This window comes from Sinocyclocheilus anshuiensis, unplaced genomic scaffold (genome assembly GCF_001515605.1).
Source record: "Sinocyclocheilus anshuiensis isolate Anshui unplaced genomic scaffold, SAMN03320099.WGS_v1.1 scaffold2168, whole genome shotgun sequence".
In the NCBI taxonomy this organism is placed as follows: Eukaryota; Metazoa; Chordata; class Actinopteri; order Cypriniformes; family Cyprinidae; genus Sinocyclocheilus; species Sinocyclocheilus anshuiensis.
Window position 1 is genome coordinate 58,703 of NW_015546037.1, and position 25,997 is coordinate 84,699.

The 25,997-nt window shown below is 36.7% G+C and overlaps 1 protein-coding gene across 1 annotated transcript in view; it reads left to right on the forward strand.

Moving 5' to 3' along the window:
• The window catches only part of LOC107698852 (roundabout, axon guidance receptor, homolog 2 (Drosophila)), a gene marked incomplete at its 5' end in the record, with an annotated part of 76,473 nt that overhangs the window by 47,491 nt on the left and 2,985 nt on the right, over positions 1-25,997 (forward strand). Inside the window, 9 exons of the mRNA XM_016499981.1 lie at positions 8,320-8,447; positions 9,866-10,141; positions 11,329-11,454; positions 16,698-16,857; positions 17,852-18,115; positions 19,131-19,336; positions 23,596-23,781; positions 24,367-24,525; positions 24,975-25,229. Of these exons, the coding sequence (XP_016355467.1) occupies positions 8,320-8,447; positions 9,866-10,141; positions 11,329-11,454; positions 16,698-16,857; positions 17,852-18,115; positions 19,131-19,336; positions 23,596-23,781; positions 24,367-24,525; positions 24,975-25,229 (1,760 nt within the window). The remainder of the gene's footprint in view (positions 1-8,319; positions 8,448-9,865; positions 10,142-11,328; positions 11,455-16,697; positions 16,858-17,851; positions 18,116-19,130; positions 19,337-23,595; positions 23,782-24,366; positions 24,526-24,974; positions 25,230-25,997) is intronic.

Below are 25,997 nucleotides of genomic sequence, written 5' to 3' on the forward strand. Positions count from 1 at the left end.
TAAAAGGTTTTCTTTACATCATAATATATGTGTGTGTGTACTGTGTATATTTATTATTTATATAAATACACACACATGCAGTATATATTTAGAAAATATTTACATTTATATACATTTATATATCTATATTATTCTATTTTATATTATATATAAATATAGCTAATATATAAACATAACATATTTTTCTTAAATATATACATGCATGTTTTATCATTTGTCAGCCCCCCTTCATCCCCGCTGCCTGTACAGACCCCCGCAGTGATAAATTTGCCTGTCACCTCAGCTGGGCGGCTGGAATATGAGCATGTGTAATAATGTAAAAATAATTACCCCAGGGAGAGGCAAGACTAACCCTTCTGGAATCTTTCGGCAGGCCTCGGTTTTTTTAGGGGGTGGAAAGGAGAGTAAGGGTTCGTTTGAATGACACCAGTTACCTGCTGGACAGGAGTGGAAGGTCTGTCTCTTTGGTGTCTTTTATCACACCTGACAGGCCAAATCCAGTTTTTCTGTTTTAATTCCACACACCCACACCTCTTCTCATTGTCTCTGCTGCTGTATCAATAGATTGAAGGTGTTTGAATGGCTGGAATTAAAGCCGCAGCAGTGTCACCTGATTCCCTTGCAGGAAGTCAAGTTCTGCTGATTGATTTGAAGATTCTATTCCAGATCCCATGGGTCTCCTATCTAATCAAAGAGGACGTCCAATTGTATTTTTTTTTTAATAGTGATACCTTGTCTTTAGCTGTATAACACCCTAGAGATCAGAGATAAGCACTTAACTCTGTAGATCTGAATTAAGACAGACATTATTGCAAACAGTATGAGGTCTGTGTATAAAATGCATTATAAAGCTATTCAAAATGCCTTATTCTTCTCAGTTTAAGCCTATTATATTATATTATGTTATGTTATGTTATATGTTATATTATGTTATGTTATGTTATGTTATGTTATGTTATGTTATATGTTATGTTATGTTATGTTATGTTGTTATATTTGTTGCATTATGAATGCATCAAGGATACCTTTTACAATATTTTCAATATAGTAAAAAATTTACATTCTAGCATGTTTTATTGATTTGATAAAATTAATTATTATTTGTAAAAAAAATAAAATACTGATATTTTAACCCATTTAAACTAATAATAATAATAATTTTATCAACACATAATAATAATAATAATTATATCTGTAATGTAAATTTTTTTAAATATATTTTGTAAATATTTACGAATTTTATATTAAAAATATTAATGTCACAACTTTTTGTTTACACGCTATTTTACTGAACAAATTCAGATTTATATTGGAATATTATATGTAAATAATAACAGAATGCAATGTAGTGACAGTGAACAGGTGTTTCACATCTTAACTGTTACTGTATTGTATATTTTATATTATGTATTGAGCAGTCAACATCCAGGACTGTAATAGAATGCATTATATACAGTATACATGTTTCATTTTATTGAAATCTTCTGCACGTTTAGGTGGGTTTATGCTGTGAAGGTGCTCTACATGCATCAGAACACTTGATCTGTCTTCTGCAGTGAATCCCCGTGACTAAAGTTCCTGGAGAGATGATGAGAGAATGTGTTCAGTTGTTACAGTCTTTGTTTATAGCATTAATTAGATGAAAGCAAATGAAGCCGCATCTGTTCCTGCAGCTCCTCATTGGCTGCTGCCAAATTGCTCGTACTGAACAATTACGCTTAATCGATCACAGAATAAATGATTCATGGAAGATGAATAGGTGGCATATTGGTCAGGCCTTGAACTAGAAACTGATAATGGCAGATTGTTTTTTCTTACACGCTTTCATTTTCTTGCACTGTTTTTCTTAATTCATTTTTTACTTTAATTTCTTTATGTACAGCCTTGCTTGTTTTTCTTTCTTTCTTGACTTCCATGACTATTTTTATTTGACAGTGTAGTTTTTCCCTAAACATAGCACATACCGAACCTTACCGAAACCGTGACTCTAAAACCGTGATGCAAACCGAACCGTGAGTAAGTTGAACCGTTCCACCCCTAAAAATCACGTCCATGGATCTGTGATATAATGTCACATACTTGTACCCAGTGTTGGGGAAAGTTACTTTTAAAAGTAATGCATTACAATATTGCGTTACTCCATAAAAAAGTAACTAATTACATTACTTAGTTACTTTTTATGGAAAGTAATGCGTTATGTTACTTTTGAAGGTGTAGAACCATCTCAAGGCTGATCAGAAGAAATGGACAGCACCTGAGTTAAATATATGAGTGTCACAGCAAAGGGTCTGAATACTTAGGACCATGTGATATTTCAGTTTTTCTTTTTTAATAAATCTGCAAAAATGTCAACAATTCTGTGTTTTTCTGTCAATATGAGGTGCTGTGTGTACATTAATGAGGAAAAAAAATTAACTTAAATGATTTTAGCAAATGGCTGCAATATAACAAAGAGTGAAAAATTTAAGGGGGTCTGAATACTTTCCGTACCCACTGTATATATAGTATATACAGTCAAGAAGTTGTGTGTACCATTACCCACCTTCTGTCCTTTTTTGCAAGGCACTTTATTCCTTTCTTTCCTTCCTTTCTTTCAGATCTATATGTTTATATGAACATGTTTGTTTATATATTAGATTTTCACTGTGCTCAAAGTAAGCAGCAGCATCCTCCAGCCAATGTAAATCTGAAAAGCAAATGCGTGTTTCGGCGTGCCTTAAGCATAATTTAATGTGTAGGCTTTTAGTTGGGTCTCTCTGGCGCTTGCTCTTTCTGCGGCTGTATTGGAGGGCATGTGGGCCTGTAAAGCCCGGCTGATTTATGAAGTAGGATTGGGATTAATATTGCTCACTCGGCTTGTTTACGACGATGCTCACAGACGCACTGCGAGGTTGTATTTCACAGTTGTGCGCGTGTCTAGGAGCATGGCAAGGAAAAATGAGCCAAATCAAATCTCTGTGGTCTCAAGGTCACAGTGCGCTCTCGCTGTCTGAGGAGAGGGATTCGGGGCTGGGTGTCAGGGATAGGATGAGGCCCCTGGCCCCGCTCCCGGTGATTTGCAGAGCAGAGATATGCCTGCTAAAACGATATTCCTCAATCTAATCACCTCGAACGGGAGAAGATGAATGCAAGGACAGAGCCGCCGTTACCACAGTCAACGTCATCATCACCCACACTTACAAATGATCCCTGTGAGGACTGGCTGCGACTCTGTGCATGTGCGTGTGGATGTTTACCAGAGAAATCAAAGTCAAACTCATGAAACCTCCATTTTTCTCTGGCGAGCTCAATTTACCAACTCTTCAGTTTGAAGGAAATTGCATTCCCTAGACATTTAGCCTGCACAGTAACACTTTACTGTGTAGGTTATTTTAACAATTTTGGGTTACACAGTACCTATACTTACAGTGTACTTACCCAAGAAAGTTCTGGGTAGTATTAGGTACAGTAACTAACTACATGGGCATTTGTATATATTAATGAATTATTAACTATTATGAGAAACTATATATTTTACTTGGTCTCGCTATTACAGTATTTAGCAGATTTTGATTTAATTGTGAAATGTAAGACTATTATATTATTGGTTAATATTCCCTGCCCACATAAGATGTCAGATATGAAGGAAAGTCTGAAGAAAGGTTGTTTCAGAGATGATCAAGTTATCAAGTGAGCCTATTTCTGCCTTGGAGGGGGAAAAAATGTAAAATATAAAATTACACAAAGAAAATGTAAAAATAAATTAAAAGAAAATAAGAAGTCATACTTAAAGTCACAGTTAAGAGACATAAAGTCGTAATTACTTCATTGTTCTTACTCTGGAGCTGATGAAACATGAAAACAGTTTTTTTTTCCTTTAAAATAACAACAAGGAAAAATTACAATATTCCTTTAAAATAATGAATGTAAAATATCTATAAAAAATAAATAAATAGAAAAAAAATAAATAAGAAAATGCAGTCATACAGAAAGTCACAGTTATGAGAAATGAAATTACAATTCATTTGTCTTACTCTGGAGCAGCAGAAATGTAATAAATGAAACATGAATGAAAACGATTTTCTCTTTAAAATAACAAATTACAAATATTAAAATATATTTAAAAATAAATATAAAAAATGTAAATTAAAAGTAAAGAAGAAAATGCAGTTATACAATATTTTGATGAAATATGAAATAAATATTTTTTCCTTTAAAGTAACATAACAAGGTTTTTTTCCCCCTTTAAAAATAATAAATAAAACTTTGTTTAAAGTAAATTTAAAAATGCAGTCATACATAGTCACAATTATGAGAAATAAAATCAGTTTAAATAAAAGCAGTTACTTTATTTTGTTCTTACTTTAGGGCAGAAACAGGCTTCCATAATACATTTTTATAAAACATGAACAAAAAAATCCTTTGAAATGACATGCACATTTATTTCAAAGACAGGAACATTTTTTTTTTAAATAGCTATTGTTTTTAAATATGGAAGGAGAAAACCACTTGAAAAAGAAAAGTAACTCATAAAGATCACCTGAGGGCCAAACAAAACCAAAACAGTGAAGGTAGAGAGAGGACCTGATTGTAAACAGGTAGCAAAGAGCATTTCGGTAGAGGTGAGCAGAGCGCAGGATTGTTTTTCAGACAGAAGAAATGCAGAGGTGGAGGGGGAAGGTTTGAGTAGTCCTCGACGTATTACCCTATAAGAAGTCAACGTGTCTGAGGAGGAGCCATGAATTTGAATGACTCGTCCCCCCTGAGGGCCTGTTTTGGCATTCAGCTGCCACATCAGGGGGTGCTTAGTCTGTCAGGACCCCCGCCTCCTCGGCCCGAGACCCTCCATTCGGGCTCCGCTGGTTCTTATTAAAACCTGTGGCTTAGCGAGCGACGGGCTGCTACACTGCCATTACCGGTATATTGCCCCCGGCTTCAGAAAACCACACACTGTTCCCCGGGCCTGGGGGAGACGAGCCACCTCAGGGCAAATGTACTTCCACAGAGAGCAGGAGTGAGAGGAGACGAGAGAGAAAGTCACGTTGAAATAGAGAAAGAAAAGAGACAAAGACAACTGGGGTGTGTTGATGCACATCAGCGCTTGAGTCTTTGGATGAGCGTGTTTGTGTCAGACACTGTACACCAGGCAAACAAGGTCAGATGAATAGGAGATATTACAATGCTCAACATGGCAGCTGTCAGAAATGAAGCCTTTCTAAACAGAATAGCGGTGTATTAGCTAAACTTTGTTTGTTTGTTTGTTTACTGACTTTCCATAATGGATCATGAACGTTATTTGTTTGTTTGTTGATTTGTTTATTTATTTGTATAATAATAATAATTATTATTATTATTAGTAGTAGTAGTAGTAGTAGTAGTAGTAGTATTATTATTATTATCATCTAATGACTGAATTACAATTAACAATTAAACAATGAACTAATTAAACAACTAAAACGAATGAAATATTTTATTAATATTTAATTCATAATTAATTATTTGTATATTTATAATAACTTTTTATTTATTTATTTATTTGATTGCTTGCTTGCCATAATGGATTATGAACATTGTTTGTTTGTTGATGTGTTTATTTATTTGTGTAATAATAAATTATTATTATTATTATTATTAAATTACTGAATTACAATTAACAATTAAACAACTAAAACTATTGAATTAATTAATATTTAATTAATAATTAATTGTTAATTATGTGTATATTTATAATAACAGTAACTATTTATTTATTTATTTATTTATTTATTTATTTATTTATTTATTTGAACGACATATGGTTGGGTTAGTGACTGAATTATAATTTCAATCTTTAGAAAAGCATTTATTTATTTTAGCAATAGCTATTATTATTATTGTTGTTGTTGTTGTTTGTTATTATTATTATTATTATTTGGAACAACAGAATTTATTTATTTATTTATTTATTTATTTATTTATTTATTTATTTATTTATTTATTTATTTATTTATTTATTTATTTATTTATTTATTTATTTATTTATTTATTTATTTATTTATTTATTTATTTATTTATTTATTTATTTATTTATTTATTTATTTATTTATTTATTTATTTGAACGACATATGGTTGGGTTAGTGACTGAATTATAATTTCAATCTTTAGAAAAGCATTTATTTATTTTAGCAATAGCTATTATTATTATTGTTGTTGTTGTTGTTTGTTATTATTATTATTATTATTTGGAACAACATATGAGTGCATAAATTCATTACCAAGATGGCCGCTGAGTGTACTGACTCGCTTTTAAAAATGTCTTTTGGTTTCCGCTCATGTCTTTGTGTTCTTTCAAAATCTCCTGTTCGCACCGGCATTGCTCTGTCTCCACGACCATGACCACAGATTGCTCCTCTAACAATCATGAAAGGCGAAATACAGAGATGAGGGCCTAAAAATGAAGGAGTCCTTGAGCGCTTCATTCATCCACCTCTCCACTCGTTCTCCATTCCTCTATTGTTACATTCCCAGCCTTCCTCAACCAATGGCTCGTTATTTCCATCTACGCTCATTCTGAAGAGAAATTAACAGCCATTTTTATAGTGGGAGTGTGGCTTTAGCAGCACAAATGAAGGGATGGGGTAGAAACACAAGTTCTCCTCAGCATCTGTTGCCCATGGCAACAAGCATCAGCGAGGTGATTGCACAGTAAAGTGGTGGTAATGGCCCACAGCACTCACCCGTGACAGCTTAAAGTCTTAATGATGCCTTTACGCCACACACACCCTCGGGAAGACACACAACACCTGTTAAATCAAGCCTCCTATGTGTGAGCTCGTACACACACGCGCGGTTGTCAGATGTGGAGGAGTGTGTTGTAAAACACAGGAGTTCGCTGAGCTGAAGATGGTGTATTATAGTGAGGGTGATCTGTTAATTGAGGGTGTGTGTTGGCATGTACGGAAGGGCGTTCGCTTTGTGTGTGTTCTTACAAAGCTACAATGAAAAATGCTGTCTTTGTTTAAAATCCTAAAGCTTTCTGATAATTTCCAGGTTTAAATGTAAAAAAAAAAATAATCTCTCAGATATTGAGTGGGCCCTGCTACACTACCAGTGTTTTATCAAATAAAAATAGATGCTACATTGGAAAATGTGATAATCATTAGGAAAAAATCCTACAAAAATAAGCATTTTCTGTTGAAAGGAGATGCCATGAGAACGTCATGCACTTCATTTGATTGTGTTATGTCTTTATTTGGACTCCCTGCAGATTTCTCTCATGTGTTTAATTCATTCTTTTTTTTCAATCCTGCAGGAAAATATTAGATTGAGACAGACAGATGAAGAACAGACTCACAAAACTTTGTTCTGCTGTATTTTAAACTTTAGTTCCAATGTATTCTTGGTCTATTTCTATTATTTTGCGATACCTTACTGAACCTACACAAATGTATGTCTTTATTTAAGTTTTTATACAAATATTTATAAAATCCCATTTTACACCGCTACACATATATTGGTCATTTAAGAGATACTTTAAGTTGCGTATTATTATTGTTATTATTAGTAGTAGTAGTAGTAGTCGTAGTAGTAGTAGTAGTAGTAATAGTATTAATAGTAGTAGTGGTAGTATTAATATTAATAATACAAATAAAAATAATAATAATATTATTGTATAAATTACATGTATAAATGTATGTAATCATTTATAAACACATTAATATATATATAATATATAATATAATTTCACACTGACACAGACACCAATATTTCATAATTCCATACTTATCTGAGCAAATATAATACTACTACTAATAGTAGTAGTAGTAATATGAGAATATTAATGATTTATTATTATTTATTTATTTATTTTTATTTTGTATTTAGTCATATAAATGTAATCTTGTAATTGTATATTGTATTTATTATTATTTTTTTTTATTTTTTTTTTTCCCAGATAGTTTTCTTGAAATAAAATTAGATTTGACCTTCAGTTCATAATAATAATAATAATAAAATCAAAAAGAAAGAAAGAAAGAAAGAACTGCCTGGAAATGTCATGCAAATTACTAATGTTGTAACTCATTAATTTTTATTTCAGTTAATTTTAGCATTTTTACATTTCTGTGCTGATTATACATATAAAAATTCCATGCACTGCTTTATAGAGCTTATGAATGAAACTTTCATACACTCACAAGGCTTCATTTATAAGCAATTATTAAAATACTCTGCCTGTTTCAGTCAAATCCATATCCAATAATCACAAATGAGTTGGCAAGTTATGGAAATTGGTTGCTCAAACTGTGGAAAGTCAGAATCTAGAGAATGAAGTGTCACATGCATGGTTTGTGTTCCCGCAGTCGTCCTGGTCTGCTGAATGCCAGTGATTCAGGATACCCCTGGCTCGCTGACTCCTGGCCGGCCACCAGTCTGACTGTGAACAGCAGTTCTGGAGGACCCAACGACCTCAACAACTTCGGCCGTGGAGGTAAATCCACTCTCAGACCCACTGCTGCATTGGCTAGGAATTTAGGACATATTAAATTGGTGAAATCGGTTGTAGTCAAGAGTTCAAAGTGTTAAAAGCAAGCTGACGCCATCAGTTGAAAGAAAATGTCCTCTTCCCCTTTTATATTCATGGGCGATGATTCATTCAGGGTGCCCTGGTGTTGTCCGTAAGATGAACACCTGTATGCATATTGCATCGGCCGTTTTTGGATGCACACATTTATTCATCATGCACTGGGACAGACTTATATCGCCACCCGCATTCTGCTGTCACACTGAAACGAATGGCTGTGGTTCTGACCCACTGTCAGACAGAGGAAGGGCCGACAGCGGAGGAGAGGGGTGATGGGGGAGAGAGGAAAAGATGGTGGTGGAGCAGTGAGTTGTGAAGGACACCCGCAGCTTGAGTGGTGCAGATGCAGCTGCTGTATATCATTTTCTCTTCAGTACACACATATACACACTCACACATGTAGAGTTACAGCATTACTACCTATATATAGTAATATAGTAGAGAATATAGTAGCAGTGAGTCAAAGGGAAAGAATGAAAAGAAACTAAAGGCCTGCTCACACCAAAAATATTGCATATCCACAAACTTTCAGTATAATTAATCTATTTCATTCTGTAATTTCTAATATAGTATGTAATAAATAATATATTAATTAAAATATGTATAAAATATGTATTAAGTATTCTTATAGTTGAATATTTTTAGAATTTATATTAATAATATTATTGTTGTTGATCTTTCACACCACCTCAGATACCACAATGTCAGAATTCCATAATTTTCTGAGCAGCATTATTATTATTATTATTTGCTATTATTATTATTATTATTAGATATTTGTATTAAGTATTCTTGTAGTTGTATATATTTATAATTTCTATTTCTACTATTATTATCATTATCATCATCGGTATTATTATTATTGATTTAGTATTTTAAAACTTTCTTTATTATTATATATATTATTATTAAGTATTCTTGTAGTTGTATATATTTATAATTTCTATTATTATTAAGTATTCTTGTAGTTGCATATATTTATAGTTTCTATTATATTATGTTATTTCTATTATGTTATTATTATTTCTATTTCACATAGCCTTAGATACCAAAATGTCATAATTCCAGAATTATTTTAGTATTATTTCTTTGTGTGAATTTGTTGGGGTATTCAAAAATGTAAAAATTGACTTTAATCTGAAGATAAATAGATAAATACGTAATATTTCAAATAAAATACAAATATATCAGACTTGTTGTTAAAGAGCATTGAATTGAAATGCATTGAAATATTTTGTTCTTGAAAAATTTACATAACTTTTTCACCATATTAACCTCACAATCTTGTTCGTCTTCCTTGTATTCCATCTTCCCGTTCCACTCAGACGTGATGCCCAGCGCCCAGGCCGATAAGACGGGCACCATGCTTTCAGATGGAGCCATTTACAGCAGCATCGACTTCACTACCAAAGGTGGATTCGGCAGTCCAAGCCCCGCCTCCCAGGCCACGCCCTACGCCACCACCCAGATCCTCCGTTCCAACAGCATTCACGAGCTGGCCGTCGATCTGCCTGAGGCCCAGTGGAAGACCTCCCTACAGGCCAAGCAGGAAATGGCAAGCCTGGGCTACTCACTGCCAGACAAGAACTCCTGCAACAACAGTGAGTCGGGCTGAAGGGCTGCAGGGGTGTGTGTGAGCTTGTTTGTGCGTTTTATTTGCGTCCAAAATCTTTGCGTCCAAAATCTATTTCTGGATATTGCCTGAGGTTTGTATCAGTGTTAATTTGACCATCGTTGTATTAATGTTGCATTTTTCTGACATTCAGGAGCAATAAGACTGTGTATCATTGGCCCATAACAAAATCCATGACCCTTGAATGTGTTTCCGACCAACCACATTTATTATTTAAATTGTCTTTGGGCTAAAAGAATGTAACGTCATTAGCCAAGATTTATTCTATTTTGAAAAGCTTTTAGACAAATTTTTTTTTTTTTTTTATCAAAAAGTACTACTATCCATATTAATGAACTTCTCTGCAGTTGAGCAGAATGATAAATTGTAGATGTTCCTTAACGCAATTAAAAACCATTTCCGCTTTCATTTGGACTTGAATAAACCTCTAACTATGAAATTACTGTAAATCACAAGTATAAATGTTTCCATGAACTGGTTAACTTGCCAACAAATTGAATTAATTCCAGGAAAATTAGCACTAATGTATGTTGTTAACCTCTGAATGAGACACTTTCCAAAGAAACTAGACAAATTGAGAGATTTTAAAGCAATTAGGGCTCTGTTCCAGAGCCTAGTGAGCTGCCATGCTGTCTGCTACCTAAATAGGCAGCATCCTAACCAAAAGAAAGAAAGAAAGAAAGACTTGTAAGTGAATGATTTAGAACACTTTATCAACGCAGCCACTTGTATATTATGTTATGTTATGTTATGTTTTGTTATACATTTATTTTTTATAGAATTTTATATTTAATATCATTATAAATAATTTAACATGATTACTAGTAATAAATTTATATAGTTATATTTTATATATTATATGCATTATAATTATTTATAATAAATATATAACAAATAATACATTTAAATACTTTTATTTGAATTTTATTTGTTTTAAAATAGTTTTAATCATTTCATTTTATTTGTATTTATTTTTACATTTTCAAGTATTGAGTCTAAGCATGGTTAAATTATAAAGAATAGGATTTTTAAATAGAGTAGGAGTTGTGTGTGAGATCAGTGCTTTGCTTGTTGCTCTAACTGCACGCCCTTGCATGCGCTTGTGCCATCTTGCCCTCCACCTGATGCCACTTTTTTGCCCTTCGCCTCCACTAGCACTCCTTTTCATTCCTGACTACCGATTGGCTGACGGATTGTGTAATAGAATGCCGCACAACCAATCACAGGATTTCAGCACCACCAGCTCCCACAACAGCTCAGATCGGAGCAACAGTCTGTCAGGTTGGTATTTCACCGGTCCAGGGTCAGCAGCCCACCCGCATCTTTCCTTCAGTCTACCCCTCTCCCCTTTCACCTCCACTAACCGTGGTGCATACGCCATGACTCCTGCTCTGTACTGTTGATAATATGGGTTTGTGTAATAACTGTGTTCCTTGTAGTCAAGTCGACTGGATCTACAGCCATTGTGTGAGGGCCTGGACAGAAAAGTCCTGGTTCTAGCAGGTTTCTAGTACTAAAATATGATTCTGCTGTGATATTAGGCAATTCTGAGCACTGACCTTTGCATAATGATTCCATAAATTCATCCTTTAACCCTCTGGTGCTGTGTTTTTTTTGTTTTGTTTTTTGCTGTTGTTGTTTTTTAATGAATGTATGAAATTGTAAGTCAATAATTTATTTAATATGTTGCGTTTTTAGGGGATTTTTAAAGTACTACTATATTTATGGAATAGTTATGATTCATTTATTACCTGTTCACCACAAGCATAACATTTCCAACTTAAACTGTCATATAAACTTGAATGCTTTGCTTGGTCTCTTTTTAAAGAAGACAACTGGCAGATTACTGAAATTAAAAAGTGAAAAAGTGAAACAAAAAAAAGGTTAATTATTATTAAAAATGCACAAAAGTACTATTTGTACATTTATATGAAATATATATTTTTCCAAAATATGTTTTACTCTCAAAATGCATGAAAATCAAAGCCATAAATCTAAACAAGTTGTGTTCCAAATTTGATGTTGATATCTGATGTCAAATTTTGTTTAGCCGCAGTACCAAACACTCACTAGATGAATTTCGCTTCCTATTCATTTCCAGTGCAGTCATTATTGGCCATGAATAGTACGACTAAAGTACGACGAAGTGTGACTATTTTTTCAGGACCATTTAACTTTTTTAAATCATATCCATGATTTTTTTGTGTTCACATAGCAATGCCAAAACCTTTACCAATTTTCCAGTCAGAAATGACTGAACAGCACCAGAGGGTTAAAAGGCAAAGTTTAAAATCACTTTTCACATGTGAAGGGGAAATGGCGCATGACACAATCCATTCAACCTTTATCTTCTGGCTCGGTTTGACCTGTTGCACACGCTGTAATTCCGGCAAAGCATCTTTTGACATTGTCATTAACCCTGTGTTAACAATGTCAGTGTGTTTTTGATTTAAGCAGAGGTTTGTTTCGTCATAGGTTACTGTTGCAACATAAAAGAAACCACTCGGAAATGCACACATGCACTAGAGCAGCTTGATCTGAGCCGATTCCTCCCTTTAATGGTTACAAGCTACAATAAAATTCATGTACTGAAAATTACAATGTCATTTATAGGACACGGAGCCGGCCCCCATCCTCTCGTCTCGCTGTCCATGTGGCTCTCTTTCTCCTCTCTAATCAAGTTTCATGCCAGTGCTTTAACTGTGCAGTAATCCAACGCAGCCTCAGACATTAGATGGGAAGCTCTCCAAGCATCTGGCTCAAGTGTTTCATGGGCTACAATTAGGACTCCAAGGGTAGATTTAGGTCAAACATCTCAACCTCTTCAGGCGAGGATTGTTTAGAAGATAGAGATCAGTTGACCAAATCGAAACATTCTGATCTTGTTTAACATTTGTACAGCATGTTAATGGCTGTAATGATATAATTTGATATCACATGTGTAGCAACCTGATTAACATGAAAACTGTTGTCGTATTTTATTATTTAGCATTCAGACAAATTATACAGATCATGCTTTTGGAAATATACACTACCATTCAAATGTCAAAATACAGCAAAAAGAGTAATATTGTGAAATATTATTAGGATTTAATTGAATATATATGTGACTGCACCACAAAAGCAGTGATAAGGGTCAATTTTTTGAAATTGAGATCTATACATCAAATAAGCTTTCCATTGATGTATGGTTTGTTAGGATAGCACAATATTTGTCCGAGATACAACTATTTGAAAATCTGGAATCTGAGGGTGCAAAAGGAGAGACTAAATAAGTGTTACGTTTACATTTCCAAAGTAAAAGGCCATCACATTACGTTTGATTGTTTCCAAGAAAACATGTGTACTTCATTTGTTTGCTGAGGATCATTTTGGCTTACTATCCCAAATAATTCTGAAATATTTATATCAGGGAATTGGTGTATCTTTTCAACACAGAACTTTTTAATCTGTTAAAAATAGATGCTTGCTTGATACTATTTTTTGACAAGTCAGGGTCTCACTTTATATCAGAGATCATGTCACTTTTAGCATCTTATCAGGTTTATAATTAATTTAAATGCGTTTAAAGTACAGTAAAACGTGTTTCACCCACTTTCAGAGGGCATGTTTGCTGTTGCGCATGTGTTTGGAGCCAAAATTCACAGCCTTCCTTAGAAAAACTGAAAAACTCTTTTCCTAATCAGAAACACATGCATTTTCACATGCATAAAGTCTTTGTACTGCCCCACTAAAAGCAAATGATTTTCAAATACTGTTATTACTTCTTTTTCCCACCATAACATAGAATTAGATCATAATTCATTGTACAAGATAGAACAGGTCCGAGTTGAGCAAGCTCTCATTGATGTGTTAAAGGTGTGCAACTTTATAAGTTATGAAACATTCCTTTGCCTCTTCGCCGGCCTGGTTTGGCCTAATTCAGAAAGCGACCTCATGTTTGTCAGTCGAGTCACTGCTGTCCCACAGCGCCCTTCCTGTCTGTTTTCCTCACATTTCTTACACTGGTAATTTCAGGAGCTGCCCCGACTCATCAGCAGAGACTCGTTTACATTATTGATGCCCTCTACTCAACAAACAGAGGGAGAAAGAAAGGAGGAAAGAGAGAGGGAGTGATTGAGTGATCACGCCATCTCTCCATTTATTGGCTGATGCCGCGCGTCACCCAGAGGAACGATTAGGAAACCCAATTATTTCCCCCCACTCCAGCCACTTCTGCCTCTAGGCTGTTGTTATTTTTTTTTTTATTACTAGCATGCTTTATTCATCTTCGTTTGACACTTCCATCCCTCCGCAAGACTCCTAATGCCTCCCGCTCTCCCTCGGCCGTCGGAACAATAGCGCACCGTCAGCGAGAAGTTCCGGCGATGGGAACGCTCTGTAATAGGCTGACTGCCGAGAATATCATAAACGTCAGCCACCGTATGACAAATCTGCCTTAAACTGTGCATAGCTACAGTACTCATCCTCTTGCGCCTGCTCTTTCACACTTGTTTTTGTTTTTCTTAAAGGAACAGTGCACCCAAAAATTAATATTTTGAAAACACTCTCTTTCGTGTTGTTCCAAACCTGTGTGAATTCTTCATTTTGACACACAGTTGTTTTTTAATCATTGTACTGGTTTTCCCTTTCTGGCTGCTCTCTATGTACTGTACGATGGATGTAAACTGAGTTTTCAAGCAAAGGACAAAAAAAACATCATTAAAAGTGGTCCATATGACTCTATTTCAAGTTTTCTGAAGCCATGTGATAGCTTATGAGGAACACACATTTATTCAGCAAACAATCTTTTGTTTTAGTATTATTTATATAATATTAGTTTTAGTGTTTTTGTTCTTTTGTATTTTTTTTATTTTTGCTTTTATATTTATTTTTTCTATTCAGATCATTTTTTTCATCTAATATTTATATTTTATTTATATTAGCTTCAATTAATAAAAACAATTATAATAATATTTTAAATTTTAGTTAACAGTAACAACACTGACTGAACTCAAAAGCCAAATCAGTCCATTTTGTGAGCAATATAGTTAGGCATGGTTTTATGAACTATCAATTATTAATTATTTGGTCGAACCAGTTCACAAATGCTGGTCTGAGTGCAGTTGTTTGAAAAGATTCAAAAGAGCGTGTCTCATAAATTTCTAAATGCTCCAAGAACTAGTTATTTATTATCACTAAATTATTATAAAATCATAAAGTACAATTCATAGGGACCACTTTTATGTTGCATTTGCATCTTTTTTTTAAAGCGTGACAGCCTCAGTCTTTAATTCAACTCACTGAACAGCACAATTCTTCAAATTTCTTTATTTGGTTTTCACAGAAGAAAGAAAGTCGTATGGTTTTGGAACAACATGATCGTTTTCATTTTTGGGTGGAATGTTCCTTTAAGATCCAGGGAAGATAGTCTTTTCATAGCCCTTGAATGTGATTCAACATGGATTTTATAAAGAGTTTTTTGGACTTAATGTATAGCCCTGTCAAAGTCCTGGCATCATATTAAATAACATGATGTTTGAAGCCCAAAGGTTTGCCTAAATCGGAACATTTCGAGGCGGCAGGGATAATTAGAGGCAATTGGCAGACAGAGGCAGATGATGACAGATAGGATCCCATACAGCACAAGTACTGCCAGTGAAGGTTTTCCCCCCCATTTGCATTTGGCCGTGTGTCTGACTCCATCAGCCTCAGCTATTTTATGACTGGCTTGAAACGCGGGAGGATCTGGCAACATGCGGCAACGCACTGGTCATGTCGAGTTTGCCAGCGGCGGCATTAATAATTTAGAGTAATGAACCCTGCAGCCTCTGTATGAAGTCTGCATGAAGACTTCCTCGTCCCAAATGTCTTCATCTGGCACTGATGGCCATTACATTTAGATGGTTTTGTTAATTAGATTGTGAGAGAAGGGTGATTAATTACTATCCTTCGTACTAGTTCTTGGGCAAGTGTGTGATTTGCCAAATCTTTTGTCCAGGGAGATTGTGGATGCAACATACAAGTTCAACAAAGCAAAGGGAGTTCAACAGCCTTTTTTCTTTCCATCTTTGACACGTTCTGTTTCTTTCCCAATACTTTTTCTAAGAGTAAAGAAAAGTGCACATTCATAGAGTAGAACCAGAGTTGTAAGCAAAGCTATTCCAGCAAGTTGCATGAATAGCAATCATAGTTAAAAGGAGGTCAAAGGTTTTTTCAGTATTTTTTTAGTCTTCAGTCTTTGAGCCATTGACATGCTGCGAACTGTTTCTTTCACCACACAGCCTTGAGATTGCTTTTATGGCCGTATTGGCTTGGGAACATTTTGAAAGCAGTTGGAGTTGTACATTCTAACATACAATTAAGCAATTGTGTTTGACAGTGGCATTGCAAGTGCCTTCACTTAGCATAGAGAATTTCAAGCACATGTCATGTGGGGAATAAATCGATTTTCTTTTTAAGGTGAAAACGTGGAATTGGCTAATCACATGGCATCATTCTGCATTCAGACTTTAACAAAATATTCCCAACTTTTGCTATTGTAGGTGGGAAAGGCGGAAAGAAGAAGAAGACCAAAACAAACGCCAAGCCCACCAAGATGAATGGCTCCAACTGGGCTAATGTTCCACTCCCTCCCCCTCCTATCCACCCTCTTCCAGGCACAGAGATGGACCACTATGCCTCAGAGCACCATGACGGAGGAGGGTAGGGTTCAGAGTCACTCATTCAGCTCTACCTAGTACAAGTAATAGAGACACTCTATACTGCAAATTCAATGGTCACATCTATAATATCTAGAGATTATGATCCATGTTATTAAGCATTGGATTTTTCCCATCAAGTGATAAAAATGGTGGTTTAAAATAAAACCGACCATGATGTTTGTAAGAAATTGTTCAAAGTCTTGTTCTTGCTAGCTGATATATTATCGATAAATCTGCCAATGGTATTTATTTATTCCTTAGAGAGTTAATCAAACCACTAGCACTAAATTATGTATTTGTTGTCCATTATAAATAGACGAGATGTAATATTAAAACCCTGTTTGACAAACTGTTCACGCTCAGCAACTTTTAATATACTTTCACTTACGATGGCACTCCACTCTTGTCTGACATCAGCATCGCCCCATCTGTACAGTTAAAAGAAAACATGAAGGTGGTGATACAAATTAAATACCCTGCCGGAGAGTTGTGCTTGCCTTTCAACCCTGTTAATTTCCATCTCGGAGAGTCATCGGGCTTAATAGGCTCTCTGGCAAATGAGTAGTCTTTCCGCAGTAAATCTCGCCACTGTCTTTAATGGCTTCAGATTAAAACTGTTATGTCCTACGGGATGTGCACTGACAAATTCCTCTAATGAACGTTGGCTTTATGTCATGTATTATTTCAGCATGTATAAGCACAGTTCTGGGAAATAAGAAAACGCAGCCACTCTGCCAGATCAGCCTGCATTAAAGAACAAGTAAAGCTGAGAAAATCCCACTAGATTTAACCCAAGATTTACATCATTACCACTATGTTGATAAACCTTAGTCTCACTATATCAATAACTGTTGGCTAGACTAACATTTCTAAAAAAAAAAAAAAAAAAAAACAATATTCCTTTCTCTCTTGCCTAACACACAACTGTTCATGGGGTGCCACAGGGACCTGTTTGTGGTCTGTTTTCATTTTGTTTCTATGTTCATTTGTTTCAGATATGATAGTGATGGTTGGGGCCCACCCTTGCCCGTGCAGACATACCTCCATCAGGGTTTAGAGGATGAGCTGGAGGAAGAGGAAGAACGGGTGCCCACTCCTCCCATAAGGGGTGTGGCCTCCTCCCCTGCAGCAGTTTCCTTTGGCAAGCAGTCCACAGCCACACTGAGCCCATCCCCACGTGAAGAAATACAGCCCATGCTCCAAGCCCACTTAGATGAGCTAACCCGTGCTTACCGGTTGGACATGGCTAAACAGACTTGGTAAGATCTCGATACACTGGATAATATAAGTGAATTTGATTTAAAAATTGTACAGTTTAATATACTTGGGTATAATGCAACACTTACATTCCAAGTTTGAGCACCTCTTCACTAGAGGCACTAAATGCAATTGTAAAATATAAAAATGACTATTTAACATTGAAGATTCAAAGAGCTGTTTTTTTTTTTTTTCTTTTCCTTTACTTACTGTAACTGGCTTCCTTTTTACCCACACAAACTGAATTAAACTGAATAAAAAAATATCTGTTTTTATTGCACCACATTTGTTTGTCATTGTCAATAGAAGCATGATTTAAATGAAAAAGGTGGATGTAGCTGAATTAAATATGAAAACAACTGATAGTCATTTCTCCCAGACTGCGTAACGCATTCTTATAAAGCCCCTATGCCAAAGCCATGCTTCAACCTGTTTTTCCAAGAGAAACCAACTTCCGTTTATTACAATCGGCACTGCGAGGAAACGGCCTCTACTTGTCAGGAGGAAGATGTCATGTTACCACCATAATGAGTATGTTGCTCATAGAACATTTGTGACGACTGGGAAGAGCCCATAATTATATACAAATCCTGGCATAGACCGCATCAAAGCAGCAGCAGCACTGCACAAACACACATCGATACACATATATATAGACACACAGTAGGGCTGTCATCGAACCTAGCTGTCTAGTGGGTGACAGCTGCAGCAAAGACATGCCTGTAGTGGTTGCCATTGTATCCTCTTCAAGCTGCAATTAGTAGGTCATTGTGTTAGCATGCAAACCGTGGCACTGCTGAATTAGCCGAATTGTCCCAATTCATCGGAGAGATGACAAGGAATGTTCTAGGAATACCAAATTTCGCCTGACAGACAGCACACCCCACGCATTTCTCTTTTGTTTAGGCTTGTCACTCATTGACACCCTTTGTCTCCTTCTGACAACCCTTGAAGCTCTTGCTTGGTTATGCAAAAAAGCGTGGTATGTTCATGTTTGACTTCTTGAATTCTCCTTAGGCACATGCAGGGTGGGCCTTACCCGCCCCTGGCCCCTGCACCGCCCGTGGGTTATATCTCCAGCACCCTAGTGTCTGATATTGAGACAGACCTTCCTGATGAAGATGACGATGAGGAAGACGAAGGATATGAGATGTCGCCGCCAATTAGGGGCATCGAACACACGCCAGGCTCCAGCATGGACAACTTGGACAGCTCTGTTACGGGTAATTTCTCATTTATATGAACTTCTACTTTGAAGGAACATTCTAAAGTTCTTCAAAAAGAGTATAAAGCCCTTATCTAAACCTTTGAACTATTCAGTTGGGTGCACAGTTAGATGTCCTGTGCAGACTGCGTTCTTTCAGTGCAGGGTTGGTCATTTAATTTGCTCATTATCTCATCCGACGTCCTCGTAATCGGGGGCTTTCTATCTCTGTTAAATCATTTCAGAACTCAGTTTGAACCTGCTCATGAACGGTAGAGACAAAAATCGATATAATTTTTTTATTTAAAAAGTTAATTAAAATGCAGTCCATTTGGTCAGAGACACCAAACGATATGATCTACCCAGATATCAAATTACAATTCAACAGCATGTGTGGCGTAAAGAGAAGACAATAAAACAGAGGTACTGATCTCTAATCTAAAAGCAGCATATTTCAGTCCAGCGGGCACTTTGAGATTGTACTGCTGATGTTTATATGGAAACCGGTCATGGTTTATTCACATGTGTACCGCTTGTGGTGGCTTTGTTTGCCCTAGCATGGTAAAATACTGTTTTGCTCTGCTTGTCTGCAAATAGCTGCATTGTTTGTCATTATGCTCACGTGTGTGGCGGGTGCTTGTGTTTATTCCCACCTCACCTGAAATTGGCTGCACTGAAATCCAGTTTGTTCAGGCATTGGGGAATAAATTCTAATCACAGTTATGAGGAGTAACAAACTAAAAGACTAAAAGCGAGTTAAGCAAGTATTTTTCAGTAAAACTGGACTAAACCTCAAACAATTTAAATAATAGTTCACAATATTACTGATTTTACTGTATTATTGATCAAATAAATTAAAGCCTTGGTGAGCATAAGAGACTACTTCTAAAACATTAACAAATCTTACCAAACCAAAACCGTTAAATGGTAGTGTGTAATATATTTATGCTTATGGCTCCATTTCTCCATTGAAGATAGGAGGCACCATTTCCATTTTACAACTTATTGAAAGGGTTTTATGGGCCGTCTGTCATAGGGGACACGTGAAGGGTATGACATTGTGGGGTTAGAATCTAAAAGTCCTCTGTTCTCCAATTTACCACAGGACTGAGGCAGAATGGGCCAGTTGTGTTCCTCTAATCAGGCAGAGATGTATTCATTATCATTGCACTTGTATGCATTATCATAGATAGATAGATAGATAGATATATAGATAGATTTTGAGTTTATTTTACTGGACTGGACCTCTGAGGTGCATTTTCCCCTGAACACTGTAGCATTGGTCATCTCTGACATCTCTCTGGACTGAGATATCTGAAGAAACACAAAGCAAGCGCTGTTCAGTGGTGGCTGTGTCCTCCTGTAAGACTCTCGACAGCTTCCTTTCATGGCTTTCTTCCACCAGTGCCCTTTGTTTTTGCCCAGAGTAGCACCAAACTAACACTGCACTAGTGCCGGGTTCCTGCCAGACCCAGAGGCAGAGATTTGTCCTTTCTGAAGAGAATAAAACAGTTTTAACAACCGTTTCTTTTGGGCAGCTTATAGTTAAGGTGAAATAAAGATCACTGGGACATATTTTTCTTTATCGTGTTTCATTATTTATTGCATACACAATCCATGAGTTTGTGAAATATTGAGGGTGTTTTATGGGAGTTGTAATGTAAGCAGTGAGCTCACTGTCCTACTCCACTTTGCTCCCATAAACCCTTGCACCGACTGAGGTCACATGTCCTGAGGTGGCCGTCTCCGCCTACTCATCAAGGGGAATGATTACGACGCTTAATGATATGCAGATGAGGGCTCAGGGCAGTGTAAATCAGCTTTAGTGGCAGCAGGGTGTTGGATGAGTTTTACAGTCTTGCGTAACTCCATTTAGTCGAGCCGTGAATATTAACAGTGGATTATCGGAATGGAAAGACGCTTCAGTGGTGTCAAAAATAGCTGTTATTGAATCCATAAAATGTCAAATTTTTGTATCAGCCTTATATTTATAGCAGCTACAGTATTCTAGCTTCAAACGTTGCTGTTCGTGACTGCCAACTCCAAATTAGCAACAATTTGTGGGAAGTTCAGTTCATGGTAAGCCACGCTGTATAAAAACATTTGGGTTTGCGAACTTGATCCAAAATTTATGTTGGCCAGAGAATTGTTATTGTTTTGCAGCTGCCAGCATTATTATACGGTGAAGAGTGAAAGCGTGGTATTTTCGGGGATCTGTTTTAGGTGGCTGGTTGTTAGAGAGGATGTCGTCTCTGGAGGAGGCAGGAGGCGCTGAGGCGTAGTGCAGGTATTCTGCAGGAGCTGTCCTCTCTGATGTGGAGCTCTGTACCCGCCTCCGTCTCTGCCAGCACATCCAATTCATTATATGCAGTCTTGCTTTGCTGAGAGACATCCTGAGAGAGTCTCGAGGGACTCAACTTTTTTTAGTGAAACAAAGCCGTGTGCAGTTTCTGAGGAAATTAAAAGGAAGAGACTGCAAGGAAGGTGTTTTTTTTGTTTGTTTGGGTCTGCATCCTATTCTCCTTTCTCTTTTAGACAAGAGAAACAAACTAAATGTATGTTGGTGCTTTGAAATTCTTTGTTATATTTGCAGGTAATATAATAAGATTTGGGGGGGAGGGGTTATATGCCAGCACTTTACACTATGTATACAGAGTTACAGATTTTCAATAATAATAATTAATTAGGTTACACTTTATTTTAAGGTGTCCTTGTTACAGTGTAATTATACATTTAAGTACTGAGTAATATTAAATACGTACATGTACTTACTATATGGTTAGGGTTAGGATTAGGGTTTGGCTTAGGGTTACTTGCATGTAATTATGCATAATTAAGTGTTATTATAATAGTAAGTACATGCAACATGTGTAACAAGGTCACCTTAAAATAAAGTGTTACCATTCATTATATTCATTAAATAACTATTTTTTATTAGAAGTAATTAATCATTTTTAAGCTATAAGGACTACATTACTGCAGTGCTTATTCTATTGGGTGGTTTTACTTTTTTCTGCATATTAAGCTGGGATAGAAAGTATTTTATCATCGACAAACTATAACAATACATGTAATAAATCTGTCACCAAAACCTAATTAGCTCAATGTTAGATCTTGAAACCAGACATATTACCCAGGCTAGAGTAACCACTGTAACCTTCTTAACTTTCCTCTCGGATCACTAAACAATAGTCATGCCATCTCACATCGGCTTCCCTGAGGATGTTTGTACCGGGTTGTCATCAATCAAAAAAATACATGCCATAAATCTGACAAGTGCCAAAGAAGAAGAACAGCACGCAGCCGTGTGGTTGCTTTGATCATGCTGCGTGTTTCCGTGTGCGATATCAGCTGCTTCACCTCGGGCCACGAGCAGGTGCGTGCATTCCTTCCTATCAGAGCAATCAAAAGGAAGTGAGGTTGTGATGTATAGTCAGGTGGCGGGTGTACGATTATATGGAGGATGGAAATAGGATGCTTTACTGAAGGGAAAAAAAACCTAACAGCTTGGATTAGTGAAACAAAAATTATTAAATTACATTAATGTTTTAGTTAATAAATTACGCATGTATTGTAACAGTTATTCATTGACAAGCCTTTATTGTGTATTTTTTGTTGTTGTTGTTTGCTCCTTTTTTTATTGTTTCACTGTCTCATGCTTATGTTGTTTTTGTTGTCTTTAATTTTGTTTTTAGTCTTTTTTTTTTGTTTTGTTTGTTTTTCTGTACTTTTGTGTGCCTGGGTGTTTTGCTTTTTTGCTTTGTTTTGACTGTTGTATGTTTTCCATATTCTACCCTCCTCAGTCATTTTGTTTTGTTTAGAATTTGTTGATTTATGTGATTTTGTTGTTGTTTTTTTTTGTTTGCTTGCTTTTTTATCTTTTTTTTTGTGCCTTTGGTGTTTTGCTTCTTTGTTTTGTCTTGGATGTTAATGTTTTTCGTAATCTACTCTCCTCAGTCATTTTGTTTTGGTTATTAGTTTCATTACAATTACCTAATAATTATAATGGTAGCTGACTCATCTCTTATCAAACATAGCTCACCTGTGCTATATAACACATCTTTTTTCAGATAAGAGAATTATCATTTCCAGCACACACCAAAGCGTCATTATATTATTCTGGTAAATTTAGTTTGCCGTTTGCCTTTATAAAGGCATCAATAATTTATTAGCATTTAAATATTAATAAAGTAAAATCTCAGAGTACGTCCTGTTTTTCTGGACTATAAAACTAGCAAACCTGGTCAATCTAACACCCATGCGGCCGCTCCCCTCCAGGCTCCATGGTGAATGGTTGGGGCTCGGCTTCAGAAGATGATGACAGAAACTTCTCCAGCAGAAGGTCTAGTGCCGGCAGCTCCTCTGATGGCTCACTCTTCACCCATTGCAGCTTTGCACGAGCCCTGGTGGCGGCCGCAGACAAGGCTGGTTACTGTCTGGACGGCACCAGCCTGAGCAAGAGAGGTCGGTTTAGAGGAAACAGGAATTTGAGTCTGGAATCTGGTGTTTGCTGACTGCAATATGGCTCACTCTTAACAGAATGTTGCTTCTTTTCTGCTTTCTGATTTTACTCTGGTGAACTCCTGGTGAAGCAGCATGGTGCAAATACTAACATCTTTATGGATTTTGCTTGGTGGATTTTGGCGACGACTGTTTTCACTTAGCAGGGTTTTGGTCTTGCGCTTTCAGTGAAGTGATTCAGTTTACACTGTAAGCGAATGAATTAACTGGAAACAGATGTGGTGCTGATGAAAAGATTATTTTATTGTGCACTTCAGGTTTGACTTCATGCCTCTTTCTGACTCTATGATGATCTTAATGATCTTCATAAAACCATTTTAACAATCTTAAACCTTTTCTCCAACAGGCTTTGCAATAGAAATGCAATGTATTGATTTATTCTGCTGCTTCTGAATCAAACTAACAAGCTATCCGCCCTCCACCTGAGCATCCTGTCATGCTTCCCTTGTAAGATTCATTTATCACCTCTGCGCGTAGTGTTTCAATAGCATTATGGGCTAAACAAGATTCTCTCTTTGCTCCCTGCAGATAAAGGTCTACCTCATAGACCTTGTCCCGCTAGCCCATTCTCCACAGATGGAAGCACGGTGGGCACACACAGCCTGGGTCACCAGCGGGCGGCAAGGCCCACCCGCAAACACAAAGGCCCTGGCGCTGCCCCGCACCGCCGCGATGCCAGCGCTGATGGTGAGGTTTAGTCCAGTTTTTACTGAACAGATAATTAGAAAAGCCTGGTTCAGGTTAGATCAATTTAATCCATGAAGACAAAACCAAAAGGACTAAATATTTCAGTCAATTAATTATGTATGCTATGGTTTAGACCACATTTGAAGGCCAAAAACCAGTTTACTGTAGATGGCAGATCTCTCTTGTATGTTTTATTGAATTAATGTGGAAGTCAGCATTGGTTAAAGGAGACAGATGGGGTCATAAGCAAATGCATGTAGCAATAGCTAATATCCAAGCCATTATAATCATTTATCAAACAGAATGAAATCAATATTACCCCTTTTGAAGGCATTTATGTAGATACAAAAGACACCTACTGTCAAATGATGATAAATGCTCACTGTACATAAATGGAAATGCTGTACCTATTGTTTGAATTCAAATGGCCCTTCCTGCTTCTTTCCCAGATCTGCCTCCACCACCAGAGCCTCCACCCTGCCAGACAGCTCGTGTCCAGGGGGTGAGGAACATGCCCAACCCCTCTGACTGCAAGGCTTCGTCCTCGGAGAGGCAACCCATGATGGGCCTGGAGGAGATGAAGAGTTCCTTGGACCGGCAGGCCCGAACCTCACTGGAGCGCCACCAACAAGCCCTGGAAAGACTGGGATCCATAGAGAGAGGAGAGGAGAGCAGAAGAGGACAGAAAAATGGTCCTGTTTCAGGTAGGACGATTGATGGTTTACCTTGAGTTCTGTTGACATGTTGATATCTTAAATTGACTCTTGGAAGTCAATTTGCTCTTGGAAGGCCAAGGTCCTGTATTCAGCTCCAACTCTAACTAACACATCTCAACCAATCAAGGTCTTCAAGATTGCCAGAAACTTCTAGGTAGGTTAAAGCTAAACTTTTTAATGTGGCCCTCACAGAACAGGAATGGACACCCCTGAACTCTGTGGTCAACCAGCTTGTCCATAAAGACATTTTGGTCAACCAGCTTCCAAAATTTGAATGGTTCACCAACTAGTCCAGCTCAAAACCAGCTCTAACCAGCCTGGTCTTTAGTAGGTTAATGGACATCAGAAATGCCTTTTTGGTGTTTCAACTTGATGGTGAAATATGTTTTCATGAAAGACCTGAACCTGATCTTATATGTCCACATGAGTTAATCAGCCTGGCACAGTAAACATGCTCTTAATTCAGCAGAGCAGGTCTGTAAAATATTATCTTGCTATCGTGGTCATCAGAAGCAGATGTTTGACAGCGCCAGCTGTGGACCCTTGGCATTCATTTACGGTCCCTGCTGTAAGGAGGCCAAGCTGGAGCAAACAGATTGCCTTGTCTACCCCTCTTAGTGAGCTCTTCCATGGCCAACACCGGCCTTCTCCAGGAACCAGCAGACAGGAGGCACACTTAGTTGCACAGATGTACCCTAATCGTTCCAGCCCTCATTTTTCACTGTATACACACACACACGCTGCAATGAAGCCGAG